The sequence below is a fragment of the Microtus ochrogaster genome, chromosome 2, assembly GCF_000317375.1.
Source record: "Microtus ochrogaster isolate Prairie Vole_2 chromosome 2, MicOch1.0, whole genome shotgun sequence".
Lineage (NCBI taxonomy): Eukaryota > Metazoa > Chordata > Mammalia > Rodentia > Cricetidae > Microtus > Microtus ochrogaster.
Genome location: NC_022010.1, coordinates 39,307,823 through 39,327,343, shown reverse-complemented (window position 1 = coordinate 39,327,343; position 19,521 = coordinate 39,307,823). Strand labels below are relative to the sequence as shown.

Genomic DNA, 19,521 nt, shown 5'->3' with positions numbered 1-19,521 from the left:
TCGCGCCGTTCTCACGACCTCTCAGGTTGCCTGAGCTCATCTGGGAGCTATTCATTTCCTGCCAGAAAGCAGCCGGGCCTGCTGAGCGAGCCACCTTGGCCGCAGGGCCGCCGGGCCTGTCCCGGTGTGGCCGCCCTGGGCCGCTCCCGCCCGGCTGCGGTCCCCGAGGCCTCCCTCCCAGGAACCCCGAAGCCACCCGGGGCGGGCGCGCGGCGGGGGCACTTCGCCCGCCCATCTGGTTGCACTTAGAAGCCCGGAGGAAGCTAGCAGCGGGTTGTTACCGGCCAGAGGGTGTGCGGAAAGTTAATTGACTTTAATGACAGGTTCCCCGTGACGATGAGGGGGTCCAGTTAAACCTCTGGGTCCCCAGTGCAGAAACACATGGGGGAGGGGCGGGATGAGACCCGACGAGGGGGCGAGCTTCAGTCGCTCACCCAGGCTCAGGCCCTCACTTCTCCACGGGGTGATGTTAGAGACCTGGGGAGAGCCCGGGTGCCCAAGGGTCTCCAAGAAATGGCCTCTGATGCCCCTGGCCTCAAGGGCAGAGTTTGGAAATGTGCTTTATCGCCGGGGAGATCAGCTCTACCGGAGTTGGTAGAGGGGCAAGGCAAAAGGGTGTGCCCTGAGGCTGTATAATTAGGCCAGGCCCAGAGGACCTGCAGGGAGGCCAGAAAACACTTCGGTGCTTCACCTCTCCCGCCAGCTACTTATTTAAGAGACAGCAGGGATGCTGGAGGCAGCAATGCCTAAGAAATAAATCTAGTCAGTTTATGAACTTGGACCCATCCTGGAGAAGGGAAATGACTTATCCAAGGGGATGCCTTGAGTTTAGTGGCTCTCAAGAACATAAATGTCCCTAGTTGGGACGTAGTCTTTGTTCCATCCCATATACTGAAAAGGCTTCATTTAATAATGGAAACCCAAATTATGAGGGGGGGGCGGTCTTTTCAAAAAGAACAAATGGTGGTTTATTTTTCTCTCACTTTCTTGGCTTCTTCGGATGTAGCCGTGTATACTTTTGGTGACATTACTAGAGATGCAAGAAGAAACTGAAATTTTCTTTCTAGTCGTCCCTCCCTACTCCACCCCACCCCCATCCCGTAAATATTAAAGAACAACGTAAAGGAATTACTTTTATAAAATTGAGATCCTGATGTCTGGATTATTTCTATCAAAGAAGCTAAGAACTCCTGATGGGAACAGTATTTGAGTCTGGGATAGGTGTCTTAATGGAGCGATTGCTACTATATTTCTGTTTAAACAAAAGGGGAAACGAGGGAAAAAATGGAATGACGAAGAAGGATGTGTGTGTGTGTTTCTTTGATAAGGAGTGTGCTGGGCATCTTTCTTGTACACAAAATAAGGCAATTAGAAATCAAATTTTCAAAACTGTCTTTAAAACCCCTCTCTCCAGGGGTCGAAGCTGAAGGTATTGGAAAGAACAGGCTGCTGTCTGCTAGATCACCCCTGTGGTAGAGCCGTACTCTACACTGGCCTGTGGGAAAGGCTGGAGCCAGGCGGGGGAGAGGTAAGGCTTTTGAAACAAGACAGAAAATCGTTGGCTTTATCTTTGTTAGGAAAGCTTCAAGGATTGATCTCTCCCGCCTCATCCTTCTCCCAGAAGCCGCTGTAGGGAAAGGGGGAGGGGGTGGTGAGAGGCGGGCGGGCTGGCAGGCGGGGGTTGGGAGGAGGACTGGCCGGCGGTGGGGAGGAAGGGCGCGTCGGCCAGACCCACAGCGCGGCTGATGTGTCTGGTCTCGCAGGGCTCGTGGTTTTCATTTCCCCAACACCTGGATGCAGTCAAACACCTGGCCAAATCTGACAAAATCTGACAAGCCTTTGTGATGGGATTTGGAAGAAATTCCCTGCAGATCCTGGCACAGTTTAAAGCTGTCCGCTTTGAGTTAGGACTTGTTAAGGAGGGTTGTGTGAGCTGAAACCCGAGACAGCCCTTTTGCTTCTATCTGGAGCCCACATCTTGCCTGGAAATGGGGCATGACCAAGCGAAGGGGTCGCTTGCTGTTTGTATTAAAAGGGGGAAACGGCTTGTGTGCCTGCCAACGCAGCCTCCACATGCTTTCTCCATTAAAGTCAAGCACAGAAACTTATCAGAAACACATGTCTGCTGTTAATCATCTGGCCCGGGCTCCACTTGGGAGTCTAACTCGCTGTCCCACGGCAGAGGGAATCTGTTGACCTTTTCAGCTTGCTTGAAGAGGGTGCAGAGAGGCAGTTAAAGCGTTGTGAGGCGGGAGCTAGGGGAAGCGGAGCTGCACCTAAGAATGGACTAATGAAGGTCCCAGCACTCACGGAGCAGGGCTGCAGTGACTGGGAGGTTTGTGGTTATCCCAGGGAGTGAGCTGGGGTCGCCCTTATGCTACCTTTCAGAAGACACAAAATAAGGACTGTCTTTAAGTCCTTTCTAAAAACTCCCTTTTCCTTTTTGCAGTCGTTTAAAGAGAAATGACCACAAGTTTATCAGGAAAGCCCCATTAAATGAATTTTCATAAATTAGGTCTTTTTAGTTCATGGAGTGTTGGTAAAAGGTTTGATGGTTTCTGTTTAAAACATTATTTTTTTTTTAAGTTTCTATTCCTGGGTTCCCAGACTACATGTAATATGAATTTCAAGAGACTCTTTTTATAAATTTTGAAATAATCAGTTCTAAGACATAAAAGCCTTCACTCTTTTATTATACTTTCTCAAATAAACTTCCCCAAAGGAAGATATTTTAAGAGCATTTTCAAACATCTTTGGCATCACATAAAAAAGAAATCTCGTGTAAAAAACGAAATGTCATCTCAACTTTTATAATACAAAGGCGCAATCCAATATGAACATATAAAATATATACAAGTGCAGTGCATGGTCAGTCACTTAATACAGCTCTCTACAAAAAGTAACTTTTTAGAAATTAAAAAAGCAACAAAGTAACCACCAAATTATAAAAGTCTTCTCTCCCAATATCCAAGTTCGTTTTTAGTGTCCGTCGCAAAAGAGAGGTGGGCTAGGGAGTTTAGGGTGAGCAGTGGCCTGAGCCCCTCAGTTCCGCCACGGCCTCCACATGGAGTCCGCAGTGAGGGAGGAACCGCTGGAAGGAGACACTGCGTTAGGACCGACCGAGGTCCCGCTGTTGCTGGTGTAGACCGGGATGACCGGGCCGCTGTGGGCGAAGGCCCCGTTGGGGATGAGGAAGGCAAATTGGCCGTCAGGAGCCGGCACCACCTGGAAGCCGCCAAAAACCTTGGCAGCCTCTCCAGCCTGGCTGCCCAACTTGCAGGGAGCGCTGCCGGGAGGGGGCGCCGCGCCCCCGGGGATGGGCACAAGTGGTGGCGGCGGCGCGAACGGCGCGTGCTGGGGGCCGCCGGGTCCTGATGGGGGCGGCGGCGGCGCCTGCAAGGCGGGGTGCGGTTGCCCGGGGTAGGTCATGGCGTTGATCTGGGTCATGCAGTTGGCCAGGTGGCCCAGGAGCCGAGTGCGCACCTCGGTGTTAACGCCCTCACACGTGGACAGGAAGCGGGTCACCTCGTTCATGCACTCGCTGAAGCCGGCGCGGTACTTCCCCAACACGCTCGGGTCTGTGCTGAGCGCGGCTGCAGGCCAGAAGGAGAAAAGACGGGTCACCGAACAGCCCTGGCCCCCGGGCCACTGCCTCCGCCCTGGGAGGTCCCCGCAGCACGCCTCCGGAACCACCTGGGGTTGGGAGGGTGAGGTAGGCCAAGAACAGCCAGCTCCTTCTCTCTAGGTTGGCGACAGAAGCCAGGACACTCCCTCCCATTTAAACCGATCTCAGCTCCAGATCTGCCACCCCTAGCCCTGCGCGCGACGTGACCTTGGGCAATGCCACCCAAGGCGCCTTCCAAGTCCCACTTCCCCTCCTGCGGCAGGGGTTGGACGGGTGCTAAGCCAGTGACCCCTAGCTTCTAGGCAGCCCCAAACCGCCGCAGTCCTACGTCCCTTCGCCCTCAACAGCTTCCACCACAGCCAAGCCGCCCACCGCCCTCTCGGCTACAACCTCTCCCTCCCTTTCCGGAGCAGTAACAACTTGGGAGTTGTGGCTATAAATAAGACCCAGACCGTGGGAACGCGGAGTGAGCCAAGGCAGTAAAATGTAGCTGAATGCCTCTCACAACCGCGGGCGGAAGTCTGGAAGAAATCACCGCGGGCCGAGAGGGACACCCGCAGAGAGGGGACGCAGGCGCGGTCCTCACCGGTCATCTGCGCCCGCTGCAGGTTCCGGAGGTGCTTCACTGTCATTTCCAGAATGTCTGCCTTCTCCAGCTTGGAATGCCGGGAGCTCTACGCCGTGGAAACAAGGGAAGAAAGTGAGACCCCCCTTGTCAACTGCCTCCTAATTCTGAAGGTCCCTAACCCCTCCCGCACGTCCCACAGCCCAGAACCCTGCGGGAGAGACCCGGACCTCCCTCCCGCCTAAGGGAATGCAGTGCTGGCGGGGTAAATCCTCACACAGCAGGCAGAGTTTGGTTCTTTGTGCCCGAGAAATATTACATTAATAATAATAATAACAGCATTGCTCACTTACATCTTTCTTAAGTGCATCCAAAATCAGTGTTTTCAGCTGGCTCAGACTTTCATTTATTCTTGCTCTTCGCCTCTTCTCCATGATAGGCTTTGACGACTGCCAAGAGAATAAAAAGGGGACTGAGTTCCCACGGGATCTGCCATTTCACCCCGAGGCTTTAAGAGGGGAAAGGAAACGGAGCCCCTGTGCACACAACGCACCTAATTTCCAGGGGCTTCACGGAGACAGGAGTGCTGTCTTACCTTTCTGTGCTCAGAGGCGGTCTTTGGTTTGTCCGGTGTCGTGTTGACACTGGCTGGGGTAGCAGCCACCGGGGACGAGGAGTTTTTCTCCATTATATCAGCTGGCATTTTCTTGCTTTTTTTCTTTCTTCTCAATCCCCAGAGAATTTTATTTTTGGAATTCTTCGCTCAAAAAAAAATTTTTTTTTTCGCTTATGTCCCTTTTACTTGACTTTCATAAGAAAAACTACTGAGCAGCTGAGGGGTTATGTCTTATGGCTACTTAGTGATCGGTAGCGCTATTCCAGGACCAAGGAGAGAGGTAGACGGGGGACTCCGCTGTTATCAGCACCAGCTCCAGATCCTGTGTGATCCGCAGGCCCTGGCGGCCTCTATATATATCTGGGACTGCACGCGAACGGCTCGTGTGAAACTTCCCAAACTTTCTTTCCCACAGTAACTTTCAGCCAATGGGAGGAAGAGACACGCGGCACCGCTCGTGGACTGCGCCCCCCCATTGGCCGCCAGGCACAAGGTCTGGCGGCCAATGGCGCGCGCCTGAGCCCGGGGCACCGGAGGCTACAACGTCAATCAAAAGGATTTTAACCCTTTGCTAACTCTCTCCTCTGGGTTTTGCTTTACTGAGGACTTTTCCGCCTTGGTTTGGTCTAGTCTATTTCTTTTGTGGCCAGGTCTTTGGATTTCATTGTCTTTGCCATGTGCAATATTGCTACTTTGTATAATAAGTTCATTTGAAAAACATTTTGAGAAAATATACGCAAAGACAGAATTTAGTAATTTAAAGACGAGGGAACTCGCGCAAGGGTGTGTTGTTACTCGAACGTCTTCGTGAATTCCCGCTCTATTCTGTACGTTCAGGGCAGTGAAAACTGCTCATGCAGGGGGAAAAAGCAATACCAAACCCCCAAAACTAATCGTTCCCTAAGCTCCGAGAGAGAGAGAGAGAGAGAGAGAGAGAGAGAGAGAGAGAGAGAGAGAGAGACCTTTACAGACAGGTTTTTCGGAGCAAGGTGGCTTTTTTTGGATGTCTGTCTGCCCCCCCCCCCGCCCCCAGCCCTCTCCTGGGAAAGGGGCCTTGGACCTCACGCTTCTCCAGGAAACAATCAGAATAATTTCCTACTGGGAAGAAAGGAAATGGAATTTCAAATGAAAAATGAACAAGAGGGGCTTTGATAGCAATGCCACAGGGGCGCGCGCGCTCCTCCGCCACTCTATACCTTTCTCCCCCGCAGGCTCTCGGTTTGGCAGTCCCGAGAGGCGGCGGGCAGGGAGTCGGAGTCGGCCTCTCCCCTCCTCACCCTGCGGGCGGCCAGGGCGGCCTCAGCGCCCGGCGTGCGAGCCCTTTAAGAACTCCACCAGCCGAGCTGCAGTTTGACATCAGCCGGCCGGCGAGGGCGCGCCTGGAGTCGGAGCACGTGCCAGGATGTTTTATTGCCGCCGCGGCTGCGGCTGGACCCAGAGGATGTGTGTGTGCGTGCGTGTGTGAGTGTGTATGTGAGTGTGTGTGTGCGCGCGCGCGCCCCGGGGGCAGGGAGGCGGGGGCCGGCGGCGGGCGGCCGGGAGCGGGGGCCGGCTCTAGTCCCCGGGAGAAGCCAAGAAGGTAAATAGCAGCTGCTGTGCTCGAGCCTGGGAAAACCCCGCCCCCTGCGCCTGGCCTGGGCTCATTGGCGCGCGCTGCGTGTGGGGTGTGTGTGTGTGTGTGTGTGTGTGTGTGTGTGTGTGTATGTGTGTGTCCGGGGCCCCCTCCTCCTCCCCCGGAAAGCCAGGAATCCTTGGGGGTGGCGGGTCGGGATAGGGGCCCCGCTCTATCCTTCCCATTCCCTCCCCCCGCCCCCCCCCCCGCCCAGGTCAGCCCCTCCCGGCGGGGAAACGCTCGCCCTAGGGTGGCGAGTCGGGAATTCGTTCCCCCCCCCCCCCCGCCAGCCTGGACTCCGATCTTGGGGTTTGAGCGCGGCCGAAACCTCCCCGGCGACTGCGGCGGGGGAGGGACCCGGGCGGCCGCCGCGGTCACGAGATGCCTGACCGCACTTAGGAAGCGGCCGGGTCAACCTCCTGCCTCCGCTCAGCGGCTGCGGTTACAGAGGCTTCGCGCCGCCCGCCCGCCCCTTCCCCGGGTCCCTCGCTGCGTCCAGGAGGCCGCCGGCGGACCGCGGGGAAGAGACGGGCGGCTGCATGCTGCCGGCTGGCCGGGCCGTGCGCCGGGAGGAGTAGCCGCCGCCGCCGGCGGGTGCCACGTGGCGGGCGCCGGGCCGGGAGCGCCAGGGCTCTGGCGGCGGCCTCCCTGGGGGATTTGCCGCACGGCGCGGGCGACGCGCGCTGCCCCCGGCGGCTGCCTGCCTCCCCTCCTTGCCTGCCCCCGGTCGTCCGCCCCTTGCCTCCACCCCGGTGTCCCCAACCCCTTTAGATTTCCCGCCGCCCTGAACTCGGGGCTGCTCGCGATCCCAGCGCGTTGTTTGATCCCCGCCCCCAGCTTTTCCCGCGTCCCGGAGGCCTGGCACACAAGGCGCACACACTCGTTCCTCCCTCCCCCCACCCCCATCCCGAACGCCCACTGAGATAATGTGAATGATTTCTCCAGGTCTGGTCCGGGTTGAGACGGAGTGATTCGTTGACTGCCTGACCTTGGGCATGCCCACCTCTCTTTTATGATGGAACGCCAGACACTGTTAAACCCGGGGATTACCACGATGAGAGAGATACAGTGGCCGCTCCCTAGCAGTAGTCAACCAACTGCGGAGGCTCACAGAGCCCTACTTTTTGACCCATGCCTGGGGATTCTGTGTTTGCTCTTTCTCTTGCGGCTTAGATGGTGTTCTGAGGGAAGGGGGGCATCCGGAGGAGGGCCTTCACGGTATGAAGCCACAACTGCACCGGGTGTGGGACAAGACACAGTGTCCCTAGAAAGCCCGCTGCCAGATACCTGCGTGGGTATGGCTGCCATCTATAGACTCCCCTGGGACAGCCTTTAAGAGAGGCAGTAGACAGAAGTCCAATGCTGTAGAGAATATCCAGAGGAATTAGTCATACGTTAAGCTGTTACGGTAAAGAGGTGGAGAGGGTCTGTGCTTTGCACCTTAGAAAAATATGGCTAAGGCGAATATGCTGAGTCATGGGGCTGGGGAGGAAGGGAGTACCCATAGCCTTTAAGGGACAGATGCTGGGGCCTCAGGTCTTTATTCTGAGGGCACGCTGGGTGTGTGCAGAAGCAAGGAAGAAATGGGAGGCCCCCACACAAGACCCTTAGACATCCTGCTTTATAAAGGACTCCAGATACCTTAGTAGGTTCCTAGTGGGGGAAAGATACCTGGGTGCTCCTTAGAAAGGTGACCCTGACTAGTGTCCAGAGTGGACTGCAGGACTTGGAGACCGACCGCTGAAGGGGATCAGACCAGTAGGCTCCTAAGTGACGCATGTAGGTCGACATGCTTCCTGCTTGACCCGGGTCACCTGGCCACTAACCCACACCCCACTGACCTGAGTTTGTCCTGGGTTTAGTGTCCTGTCATCTCACAGGGTTCTGATCATTCATTCTATTTTCTAAGTTTTTTTGTTTTGTTTTTGTTTTTTGCCTCCCAGGATGCCCCCCCCCCCCAGTTTGCAGACAAACCTTTACCCCCAGGCAGACTTGCCTTATTCACCACTTGTTCTCTTGCCCCTTGGGGTGGTGTCGTGTGTGTGTGTGTGTGTGTGTGTGTGTGTGTCCATGCGTCCATGCGTGTGTCCGTGCTGGAGAGTGGGCTGTGCCCCATCTTGTTAAGAAGAAATAATAAACAATGCCTTCTTTGTTGTTCTGCAGCCTGGACCAATGGGGTGGTAACTCTCCTTTCCTCTTCTAAGCAGATAGGAGAGCAGTGAGGACAGAAAATTGCCGGTTGTCTCTTAAACAGTGGGGTTTTTCTGTGTTTTTGAAATCCTCTTGGTGAAAAGCAAAGAACCTGTGGAGTTGTCCTTTCTGCTGTGACCCCAGCAAACTTCACAAGCTTCTTAAAAAGCTCCTACTAAGTCTCTGACTTTAAAAAAAAAATCCTCAACAACAAAACCACAAATACATTGTCCCAGGATCTCCTGGGAGTCAGAGCTTCCTGAGGGCGCATTTTAACCCTGTGCAGGTTCCCACCAAGACTTTTTAGAGCTAGTCCCTCCTGCAGAAAGGTCTGTGATGACTTTGGCTGCTGTCTGCTCTTGAGCCTGTATGTGCTGACCTGGCGTGCAATTGTATTTTCTGATGGTTCTTGTCTGTTCTGTTGCCTCTGAGGCACCTGACAGGTACGTGGAGGATGAACAAGTCAGGGTCTCCCAGTGGAGCCGCCTGCAGTCAATCACACTCCCTTTATTGTCACTTTAGGAGTATTTGCTCTGGTAGAATAAGCGAGTGACTTCACATACACACTTAGATAGAGGGACAGAAGGCCCATGTCACCAAAAATTATGTATGTATTTGTGCCTGTGCACTGCCCCCTCCCAAAGTCATGAAGGCCCCGACCCTTAACTCTGCTAAGTGTCAAGAACAAGGGCTGCTTTGCAAATGATAAACTCATGGATGAGTTTTTACTCTTTTATCCTGGCCAGTGAAGGTATGTCAGATCGGTGCTGTCCGTCCTTCCACGGAGGCTGCAAACTCAAAATCCCGAAAGATTTCTTTGAACTTGAAAGGTTCATAGGAACATTCACCTCCCTGCCCCCTCCCCCCCCCCCCGTCATACTCTTCCCTACTCCCAAAACAGGAGGAACACAGAGTGCAGTGTTTGGAGCGGAGGTCTTTTTGCTCCCGGTGTGATGGCCGGAAAGCAGAATCTTGCATACTGCATGCATCATGTCCAGTAATCACAACCAGGGGCTGCTCTGTTGCCTGCCTGTGCAACCCATCACCCATGAGCGCTGACTTCTCTCACCTGTTTGCTTTTAAAACATAAAACAAATGTCAGCAGCCTAGGAGAGACCCCCCCCCTTTTCCCCTAGGTTTTGGGAATGTTCTGTGGGTTTGTTTTAGAGCTAGGGAAAGGGGGGTGGTGGTGGTATTTTGCCTGAGGACTCAAAGGGTTTTTTTTTTCCTTCCTTTTTCCTTCGCATGACTGACTTTCTCACACTCGGATTCCCCGCAGCCTGCCAGAGACTGGGTTGCTGCCTTGCCAAGAGCTATCCTGCTAGGGCTATTGAAAGAGCTTTAAGTAAGTACACACGGGGCGGGGCTCTCTCCTCCCCTCGTACCTGCCCTGCACCTGTACTGGGAGCAGCCGCACACACATCACCTGATCAGAGCCCTTTCAGACTCCGTGAGAAAAATGAAGCCCAAGAGGGAAGAGACTTGTTTGCCTTTCCCCCAGGGCGGCAGCCGGTTCCTTGCAGCTGGGAGTGTGTCCGAAGACACTGTCGACATTCCAAGCATCCTGTGCCTGCATGTTTGTCTGTGGGTGCCTCCTGGCGACACCACACCACACCGGGGCTGGAAGGAAGCCGGAGATTACTTTCTCTGTGGCCACTTTGCTGCTCTGGCCGCAGGTGTTTGGCTGGCTGGTGACGTCAGGATCCTTACCGGGAATCATCATCACTGTCTTCTCAGATAAGAGTCTTCAAGCTCATCACAGAAGTCCCAAGCAGAGCTGCTCATAACCTGGACAGTCCCCGAAAAAGGGATTTGAATCTGTTCCTTTATATGCCCCTGTCTGTCTAGCAGGTGTCTAATAAATATTTCCCAAATGAACTCTCTCACCCAAGAAGGGTCCACGGCTTTCATCCGTTCCAAAGATTCTGTGGCCAGAAAGGTTTAGGCAACCTGTGTCTCCTAGTGGGTACCCTAACCTCCAGAGAGGGAAGAGTCTAACTAGAGGATGTACAATATTGGAGACTTGGGGTGGTGGGGGGGAGAGGCATCGCCCAGGCTCTTCCCACTACCTCAGTGCTGTGGTCCTCACTTTGCTTTAGGGCAGGATTTACAGAGTTCCCAGTCAGCAGCTAGAGACTGCATTTTAAAGTAGGGACATTAATAACGAGTTTTAATTTCTTGCAACTTTGTCTTCTTAAGCGGCTCCCTGCCCAGGGTTTGGATGGAGAAAGGGGAAAGAGGGTACGGGAATGCTTGGAACAAACGTTTGGTTGCCATGCAAAGGCATTGGAAACAACTGCAAGGCTGCATTCCATCTCTGATAAAAAATAAGTTGCCACTTCTGAACAAAACGCCTGCTTGATGCCTGGCCAAGGAGAAGTCGGGTGGTGGGGGGCGGGGTGGAAAACAGGCTTTCAACATTGGCTAATAGCCTGTAATGCTCCCCCCCACCCCCGTCTCCGAACACTCACTGGAGCCAGTGAGACCAAGGGAATGTGCACTTCCCTAATGGGCTCTGAAGGAGGATGGCTGCCAAGAAGGCCCTTCTCGGCAGGGTGGGGGTGGGGTGCCTAAGGTCTGCTCAACTCTCCCACTTGGCTGGGCCACAGTGGTATGGGGGAGGCCCTAAGTGTGTTTCTAGCCAATAACTTGGCCTCAGAGTCAAGCCTCTGTGAGGTAAACCTGCAGGTTCAGGGGTGAGGACAGCATTTCCAGACACCATGGGATGCTACCTCAGGACACAGGACATGAAAGGTTCCAGCTGGGCTACTGGCTGAGGCGGCATGCAAGGACAGGCCCAAGGCTTAAGAATGTGGGGGTGAAGCTGGGGCCCTAAAATCCCAGGGTGTGCAATTATTTGGCTTGCAAATAAGCCACTCAAATGGTGACATCAGACCAAATCTCTCTAAAAACCGAAACCGAAATAAATATAGCTGCCCAGAAAAATCAATTGAGTAAAAATTCAAGACTGAAAATGATGTAAACGAGGCCTGGTGGTGTAGGTCTGTGAATCACCCTGGGGCTGAAAGATGACAAGGTCAAGACCTCCCCGAGCTACGGAGTTCAAGGCCAGCCTTAGTAACTCCTGTCTCAAAAAGTCAAGGGCTGGGGATAACAGCTTGGTGTTACCAGGCCTTGCCTAGCATACATGAGGCCCTGTGTTCAATCCCCTGTACTGCATCAGTGTGTGTGTGTGTGTGTGTGTGTGTGTGTGAAACAGATGAATACATACAATATATTTTCACTCTTCTCCTCTCCCTGTAGGAGACAGCCACGAGAAACAGACCCCCCCCCCAAAGGAAGTTCTTTACTTCCAACCATTATCACCTGCCAGACTAGGACTCAGCCATCGATAAGTTTAATGGAGGCCTGAGTCTCAGTAGTTTACCCTGAAGCAATACCTGGTTGCAGGAAGAACCATAAACTGAGATTACCTGAGCACCATCTAAGAACAGACCCTCCAAAGGAAATGCCTAATGTTCCAACCTTGGTAGATAGGATCACCTGCCAGCACACACTCACCAGGATGCCTCTAGGCAAATGTCAGCCAATGAGGGGTCCTGAACCTTAGAAATTCCTCAGCCCCACCTTTACTACTATAAAAACCTCACTCTAACTGAGCTCAGGGCTCTCCCATTATTCCAATATGTTGGACACACGGAGTGACCGAATTTGCAAACTTGCATAAAATAAGGCTCTTTGCTTTTACATACAGGACTCGGTCTCCTTGTTGGTTTGGGGGGACTTCGGGGATCTGGCATAACACTCTCCTCCACCCTCCAGTTATCTCAGATTACAGGAAGGCATGGGCTGGGGGCAACAGTGGAGATTCTTCCCTCATGTAATGGAGAGGAAACTGAGACCTGGAGAAAAAGGCTTGCACAAGTGTGGTTGCTTCCCTGGAGAGGGAGTAGCAAAACCTAGACCAGGCTCAGGCACTCCTCCTGCCCATCTAGAAACTCTCCCCACTTTCTCACACCATTGTCTTTCTTATCCCACGGATGGATTTTCCAATTGAGGAAGAAGAAGCCCTGCAGATGAGTACCCTGGGTAGCCTGGAAGTGTGGCTCCTTTAACGAGCATTTCTCTTGAGTTTCCTGTACTGTGACTTGCCCAGATTTGCTCACCATCCTGTATTCTCTGGAAGGGAAAGAATCCTAACTTTCCAGGACACAGGAAAGCTTTGTAGGGGCCACCAGAACAGGCAGCCTGCCCCCTCCCAGTCATCCAAGCTAAACCAAGCCACCCGCCCTTCTCTCTTATGGCTAATCTGTTTTGTTCCAAAATGAAAACTAGGAGAGACCAGATATGCCTCCTGACTCCTCAGCTGCTAACTTTTCATCTCAGGAGCAGAAAACATGACGTTAGGAATGCCATGAAGGGGTTCTAACCTTCATGGTTCTAACTCAGGCACCTCGCTTGAACTTCAAGCCAATTATCACGTCTATCAGAGGGACTGGTAAGACAAATAATGAATTTCCCAACTGATTGAAAGACATGCTTATGTGTGAACCGTATGATTTCCTTTGGGATGTTGAGCTTAGAGAACAGCCCAAAAAGCTGCCATGGATTTCTTCTACAGTCTTCCTCAGAAGACCTCAGAAAGTGACCTCAGCTTTGTCATTGAGGTCCCCTGAAGCATTCTGGAACTTGCGCCCTTTCTTAGTGGTTAATCATTCTGTTCTGTGTGGTGCGTACAATTATAGACCTAGATCAAATCTCATAGAATGGAAAAGGTTTTTCACGGTGTCAGGGAATGGGGGAAGAGACCGTACCCTGCTCTGGGGTTAATCTTAGGGTAAGAAGTTCCCCAAAAGGAGGTGGGGTGGCTCCGAACAAAGGGAGAGGCAGGGCCAAACTTTAATCTCTGTCGTCCCTTTACTTCTGTGGGCACGGTGGAATCTAGTTTGAACCTCTGTAGCCTTACTCAATATGTGGCTGTTAGGTGAAGTGGGAACGGTTCTTCCTTTTGTGGGGCTGAACTGCTCTAGGCCAGGCTTGGCTGCAATCCTAGAGGGCCCATGGAAAGTGAGCTCTCTGGAAACATGCTGCTGCCTGCCAGGCTGGCCTGATCTCACAGAAGGCCTCTTGATCAAGTATGTTGCTGGCTCCTGGAGGAGGTTGCCAGGCAATGTGTGTCTCATACAAATATCCAGGCGGGCCTTAAGCTCAACAGGCTCCCACAGTCGCCCGGGGAGCAAATACTCCAGTTCAAGCGAGAACCTGGATGAGCAGTACCCTCCTTACCTGTTCTTGAAGTCTTGCCATTGGACAGTCACAGACTCGGTGTCTGAGATGGTTTGCCACCTTGGTGGAAGGGTATTGTCCCTGCTGGTTTGCTTTGTGTCAAATAAATCGTGTTGACTGTGCTTGGATAATGCAGTGAGGGTTAGATTTTTTCCATTTCCAATTAGTTGCTTAATTCTGCTCAACAAGTGTTTTGGAGCTATGTGCCACCTCCTTGACAGCTACTTCCACCTCTGTTCACTGTCCCAATGTTATTCACAGGTGTGGCATGGTGATGCTCTGGGTTTCTATTTCAAAAATGCCCTACATTTTCTTACTGGATATTCATTTTATTATTTATTTACTTAATTCCTTTTTGTGGTGCCAGTGATTGGAACTAAGACCTTTGTGTATGCTAGGCAAGCATTCTACTGTTGAACTGTATCCTAATCCATATCTCACACTCTTCATTTCTCTCTATTTTCCTTTCTTCCTTCTTTCCTTTCTTTCCCCCTTTTTTTGTGTGTGTGTTTTGAGAGAGGGTTTCTCTGTGTATCCCTGTTTGTCCTGGAACTCACTCTGTAGACCAGTCTGGCCTTAAAGTCACAGAGATTCGCCTGCCTCTGCCTCCCTAGTGCTGGGATTAAAGGTGTGTGCCACCGCTGCTCAGTTTCTCCGTCTTTCTTGATTCTCTAATAAACAAGCTTTTTGAGAAGTCCCTGCTGCGGGGTAGGCACCCTAGTATCTGGATAATAATGCACACTGGATGAATTTGGACTTAAGGAGATGAGTTGTATGAATAGTCAAGGAATCCTCAGGTCGAGCATACTCTTCAAACTTTTAGCTGCTTAGTCAAAGGTTTCCTTTTGACCACACCTTTTTGATCACCTATAGGTAGCCAGCAAGCACCTTCTGGCTTCTCCTTTTTAGGGGAATCTGTGTCTGTCCACGTTTTCCCAGGCCTATCTTTATTGATGGTTATTAAACACACACCACCACATGGCAGTGTGCAAGTACAAAGCAATTCCCAGGGTAAGGTACGTGGGAAGAAGCAAGATACAACACTCCCAAACAATTCTCCTGTAATCGCAGCCTGCCATATCTATGTAAAGTTAATAAGTAAGATTTCAGCAGGCAGGTCCTATCATTGCAGAGCAGATAGAAGGGGTAAAAGTGCCAGCGGGTCGGCCGGCCACACATCCTCCTGGGAGACTGGAAGAGAAAATGAGGAGGACACCTGGGACAGGTGAGCCCGGGGGACCCTCCCCCAGGCCATGCACAAGGTAACAAATACCAGGGAAGTGAGGCCCTACTTCCTGCTTCTTCTGCACCCCCCCACTCCCAGCTTCTCTTTTCATGCCAGCTTCTCACAGAAGATTCTGTGGAGCCGCGGAGTAAATAGCAGTAATATTCAGACACACTGGGTTAAGTGTGACTGAGGCACACCAAGCACCTGTTTTTATAGAGCACCCCAACACACCTGTGGTTTTATGAGGCTGAGTGATAAAGGGCTGTAAAGTCACAGGGGCAATGTCCTGCTATTTAAATAGAGCCTTCCTCCGGGAGTGGCAAGTGATCTCCAGCTGAGATTTCACTGACTTGATGATTACTTGCATTAGGAATGTTGAGCGTTGAGCCCTGAGTGCACAGGAAAAGTGGGATTGCAGAATGGCTGCGACACAGACGTGGGAGCCAGACTGCTTGCTGTCACCTTTCAGCTTATTCGATTTCTAGCTGCGTGACATAGTAATTTAGGCCCTCAGTTTTCTTACCTATTATATAAAGATAAATATAATATAGAATAAGTCAGGCAGTAGTGGCACACACCTTTAATCCCAGCACTCAGAGGGAGGCAGATCTCTGAGTTCAAGGCCAACATGGTCTATAGAGTGAGTTCCGGGACAGCCAGGGCTACACAGAGAAACCCTGTCTCAAAAAAAACAAAAAACAAAAAACAAAAAAACAAAAAACAAAAACAAAACAAAACAAAAAAACCCAAAACGAAAAATCAAACCAAACACACACACATATATATGTAAAGCATATATGTGAATATATACTAATATATATACACATATATATATATGATAGTTAAGATAACATAAGCACAATGTGCATGTTTAGATGCTTTTATTTTTCCTATAGGTTTATCTCTGGTAAGTAAACACTTTCATTCATATAAACATTTATGCTGGGTGGTGGTGGCACACGCCTTCAGTCCCAATATTCAGGAGGCAGAGGCAGGTAGATCTCTGGGTTTAAGGTCAGCCTGGTCTAGAGTGAGTTCCAGGACAGCCAGGGATACACAGAGAAAACTATGCATTAAAAAACAAAAAGAACAAAAAAGCCAAGTGGGGGGGAAGCATTCACAAGTTGATAATATTTTCAAAAAAAAAATAGATGGAAAAGCCTGTAATGACTTGGTCTGTGCATATATTTGTCAAACTGGACACTTCAACATGGTTAAATGAACCACAGATCGGAGGCCAGGAGAAAGCTTTAAATATTACCCGACTCTGCTTCCTTTTCCGGGGAGAAAGATCATACTACCACACATTTAGGTGCTGGCAGAAAGGGCACAGAGCTTGGTGCAGCCTTGAGTGCATTGTGGTGAGCACCAGACCCACAGAAAGGAACCATCTGGATGGAACCAAGGACATCCAAGAAAGGATATGTGCCTGGTCTGAGAGTACGGGGTGCCCTTATCCCACCTTGCCAGGCTCAAGGGGACCCAGGACTCCAGAGGGATACTCAAACAAACAAACAGGCCCAGGCTCACTTACATGTATAACATTGGTGGACTAGCCAAATGTCCCAAACCTTTCTGGTTGGCTCTTCTTCTGTATAGGTGATTATTTCATTTATGGCCTTGCTAGGGCACACTGAGCACGAGACACTGCTGTCAGTAGTCAGTCCATGAGACTGTCATAACCCGGCACACAGGACTGTCCTTGTTTCTGTGGCCTCCAACTGTATGTACTAAACTGTTCGTTCAGCCATCCAGATGCCTTCTGAGGGAAAGTGAGACATGACTCCTGTTTGACACCTATAGGAAGTGATGCCGTTGCTGGAGGCGATGCCGTTCATCCAGCATCCATCAGGGAGCGAGCTCCAGTTATTTTGTTTAATTGTGATAGGGCCTCTGGAAGCCCAAACTGTCCTCAGACTCCAAATCCTGCGACTCTTCAAGTGGTAGGATTACAGGCACGTGACCCTCATGTCAAGCTCAAGCCCCGGTTTTTATCCAAGAGGATTTTATTCAGCACACGCAGGACATTTGAAAGGGACGGAGAGGCTCAACAGTGCTTTGGGCATGTTCCACTGGACTTATTTTTATCTTGGATAGAGTCCGTGTGTCTAGGATAGTCCCTTCACCTCTGGTCAGCTTGCTCTCTGGTGTGGCTACAGCGTAGTAATCCTAGCACGGACACTTGTGTCTACTAGCCCTGGCTGGGAAGGTCCATTTTCCTTCCGTGTGTGACTATTAAGAGGGCATGTGCTACCTGCGAATCTCAGGACAACGTTCAATGGCTGAAGGAAGGAACCCTTCCCCAGCTGAATTATGTGCCCTGGGAGCCTAGAGCTTGACGGGTCCTGAATGGTTAAGAAAGCGCAATTATTTTCTGAACAGGTCAGTGACCACGTTTATGCTTTGTTAATTTCATTTAAAGAAAAAACAGACAAGAGAGACAGACGTGGAAAATGGTTCCCTTGCTTGTGTATTTGTCTGTGTACCTATTTAATGATTAATGCTAGCTGTGGGCTATTGTTTGATGTGACCTCGGCTGGTTTGAACAGGAGACTACTGATTCACTCTCTAGGCATTTAGGAATCACAAGTGTTTACCTTGAGACAATAAAGGAAAGGGGGAGATACAATAACACCCACGCACGCCAAGGGCTTTGACTAAGAACTGGTGATAACATAGAATCTTAGGGGCTGAACCCCGTGTGAGGCCCGCTGCATAACATAGAATCTTAGGGGCTGAACCCCGTGTGAGGCCCGCTGCTTTCTTGCTCAGAGCGGTATTGTGTAGAATGACCCAGACTCGGGGTTTTGCTTACTATATAGATTTCCCCCTTCCACTCACTGATAGATTTGCGGTAACTTTTCACCCCGTTCGCACGGCTTGGACATTCATCATCTCTTGCCGGTCCTCTGCAGGAGATCCTAGCCTCTTCTTTCTTCCTGTGTGTTCTGTGATTGCAAGTATGTGCATGTACGCCCAGAGGCCGACAGCCATTGTTGGTGGTTTTTACTATTACTCTCAGCCTTGTTTTTTTCTGAGACAGTGTATCTCACTGGTTCTGGAACACACCACTTCAGTTAGATTAGCTGCCCACTGAGCCTCTGGGATCTTTCTATCTCTGCTTCCCAGAGCTGGGATTATAGTTACATGGGTGAGGGGGACCCCAACTCAGGTTCTCAAACTTGCATAGCCGACCCCTTACATACTGAGCCATCTCTCCTGGCTTCATGGGAATCTCTCATCTTTATTCTAGGGAGGATCCAGGAAAAAGAAAAAAGAAAAAGAAAGTCAGTGTGGAAAGATGGAAGCCAGCCTGAAAGTGGGGCTGAAAGGGACACGTAATCCGAGAGAGCCTAATTCTAGACGAAGAGTCAAGATAGTAACTGACGGCACACAACCCAGAAGAATTAAGTAGGAAAGGGATTAGGTGGATTTATACTGTGGGCTCTGGAAAGGCCATCTAGAAAAGACATCCCGTAAACCCCCAGGGAGCAGCTTTCTGGAGTGAGCAGGTACGAAGGCAGGGCTATGCCTGCATGCTCTAAAACCCTCAGAAGGCACCCATGTACAAGCAAGGAGAGCAGGAACAGGAAGTTATGGTGGCCCAGGGATTGACCACCTAAGCAAATAGTTCATATAGGGTGTCTTGACAGACATGCTTGGGAACCTTTGGAATGCTAAGAACAGGCTCTACCACTTGGCCACACTTGCGTTTTTAAAAATGCGTATGAGTCTATTTTGGTTTATTATTGGTATTTTTGCGTATGGATGTTTTATCTACATATGTGTCTATGTGCCACTTAGATGTCTGTTGCCTTGGGGTTGGAGTTACAGACAGTTGTGAACTGGCATGTGGGTGCTGAGAATTGAACTCGGGTCCTCTAGCAATCAGTGGTCTTAACCACAGAGCCATCTGAAGCCACATGAGACACGGTGACATTGGTCTGGGTCAGAGGGGTAGATGGTCTGTACCAGAACGGTAGCCAGAATGAGACTGAACCGGCATGTACTAGGAAAGGAAAGGAACCACCTCTGGAAGGTCTCCCAGATGGCCAGATGTGTGTCCTCCATCCTCCTCGCTCACGGTGTGCGATGTAGGGAGGCTTGTTACTACTCCCAGCCTCAGCTCTATTGCCCTTCACCGAAGTCTGACATAATCTGAGCACTTTACATAATACGCACACAGATTCATAGTTCCTTAATATAAAAGCCATATCTCTGCCTCTCCCTCTGCCCAACCCTTCAAGTAAAATGCCATTTCCAAGTTTCCTTCGTTGTGACACTTTGTACCCTGGACAGGAGCAGACAGGGAGGAGAGACTGTGCAGCCTGGGATGGAAAGATGGATGGTTTCACTGAAAATAAATGCACGTTTATAGACGGTTTCAATATACAAAAACATGTATCATGAAAACCGGCCCTTTAGCTGGGGGGGGGGG

At 51.1% G+C, this 19,521-nt stretch overlaps 1 protein-coding gene and 1 long non-coding RNA gene across 2 annotated transcripts; one reads left to right on the top strand and one right to left on the bottom strand.

Moving 5' to 3' along the window:
• Positions 1-2,683: 2,683 nt before the first annotated feature.
• Positions 2,684-5,733, bottom strand: Hes1 (hes family bHLH transcription factor 1). The gene is made up of 4 exons (XM_005344797.3): positions 4,786-5,733; positions 4,544-4,639; positions 4,212-4,299; positions 2,684-3,593 (listed from the first exon to the last, which is right to left on the bottom strand). The coding sequence occupies exons 1-4, from the start codon at positions 4,891-4,893 to the stop codon at positions 3,043-3,045; spliced, it is 843 nt and encodes a 280-aa protein (XP_005344854.1). The 5' UTR covers positions 4,894-5,733; the 3' UTR covers positions 2,684-3,042.
• Positions 5,734-6,305: 572 nt separating this feature from the next.
• On the top strand, positions 6,306-10,486 carry LOC101993189. Its single transcript, XR_003378596.1, has 3 exons — positions 6,306-6,385; positions 9,888-9,953; positions 10,110-10,486. It is a non-coding gene; the product is annotated as an uncharacterized LOC101993189 (long non-coding RNA).
• Positions 10,487-19,521: the final 9,035 nt, after the last annotated feature.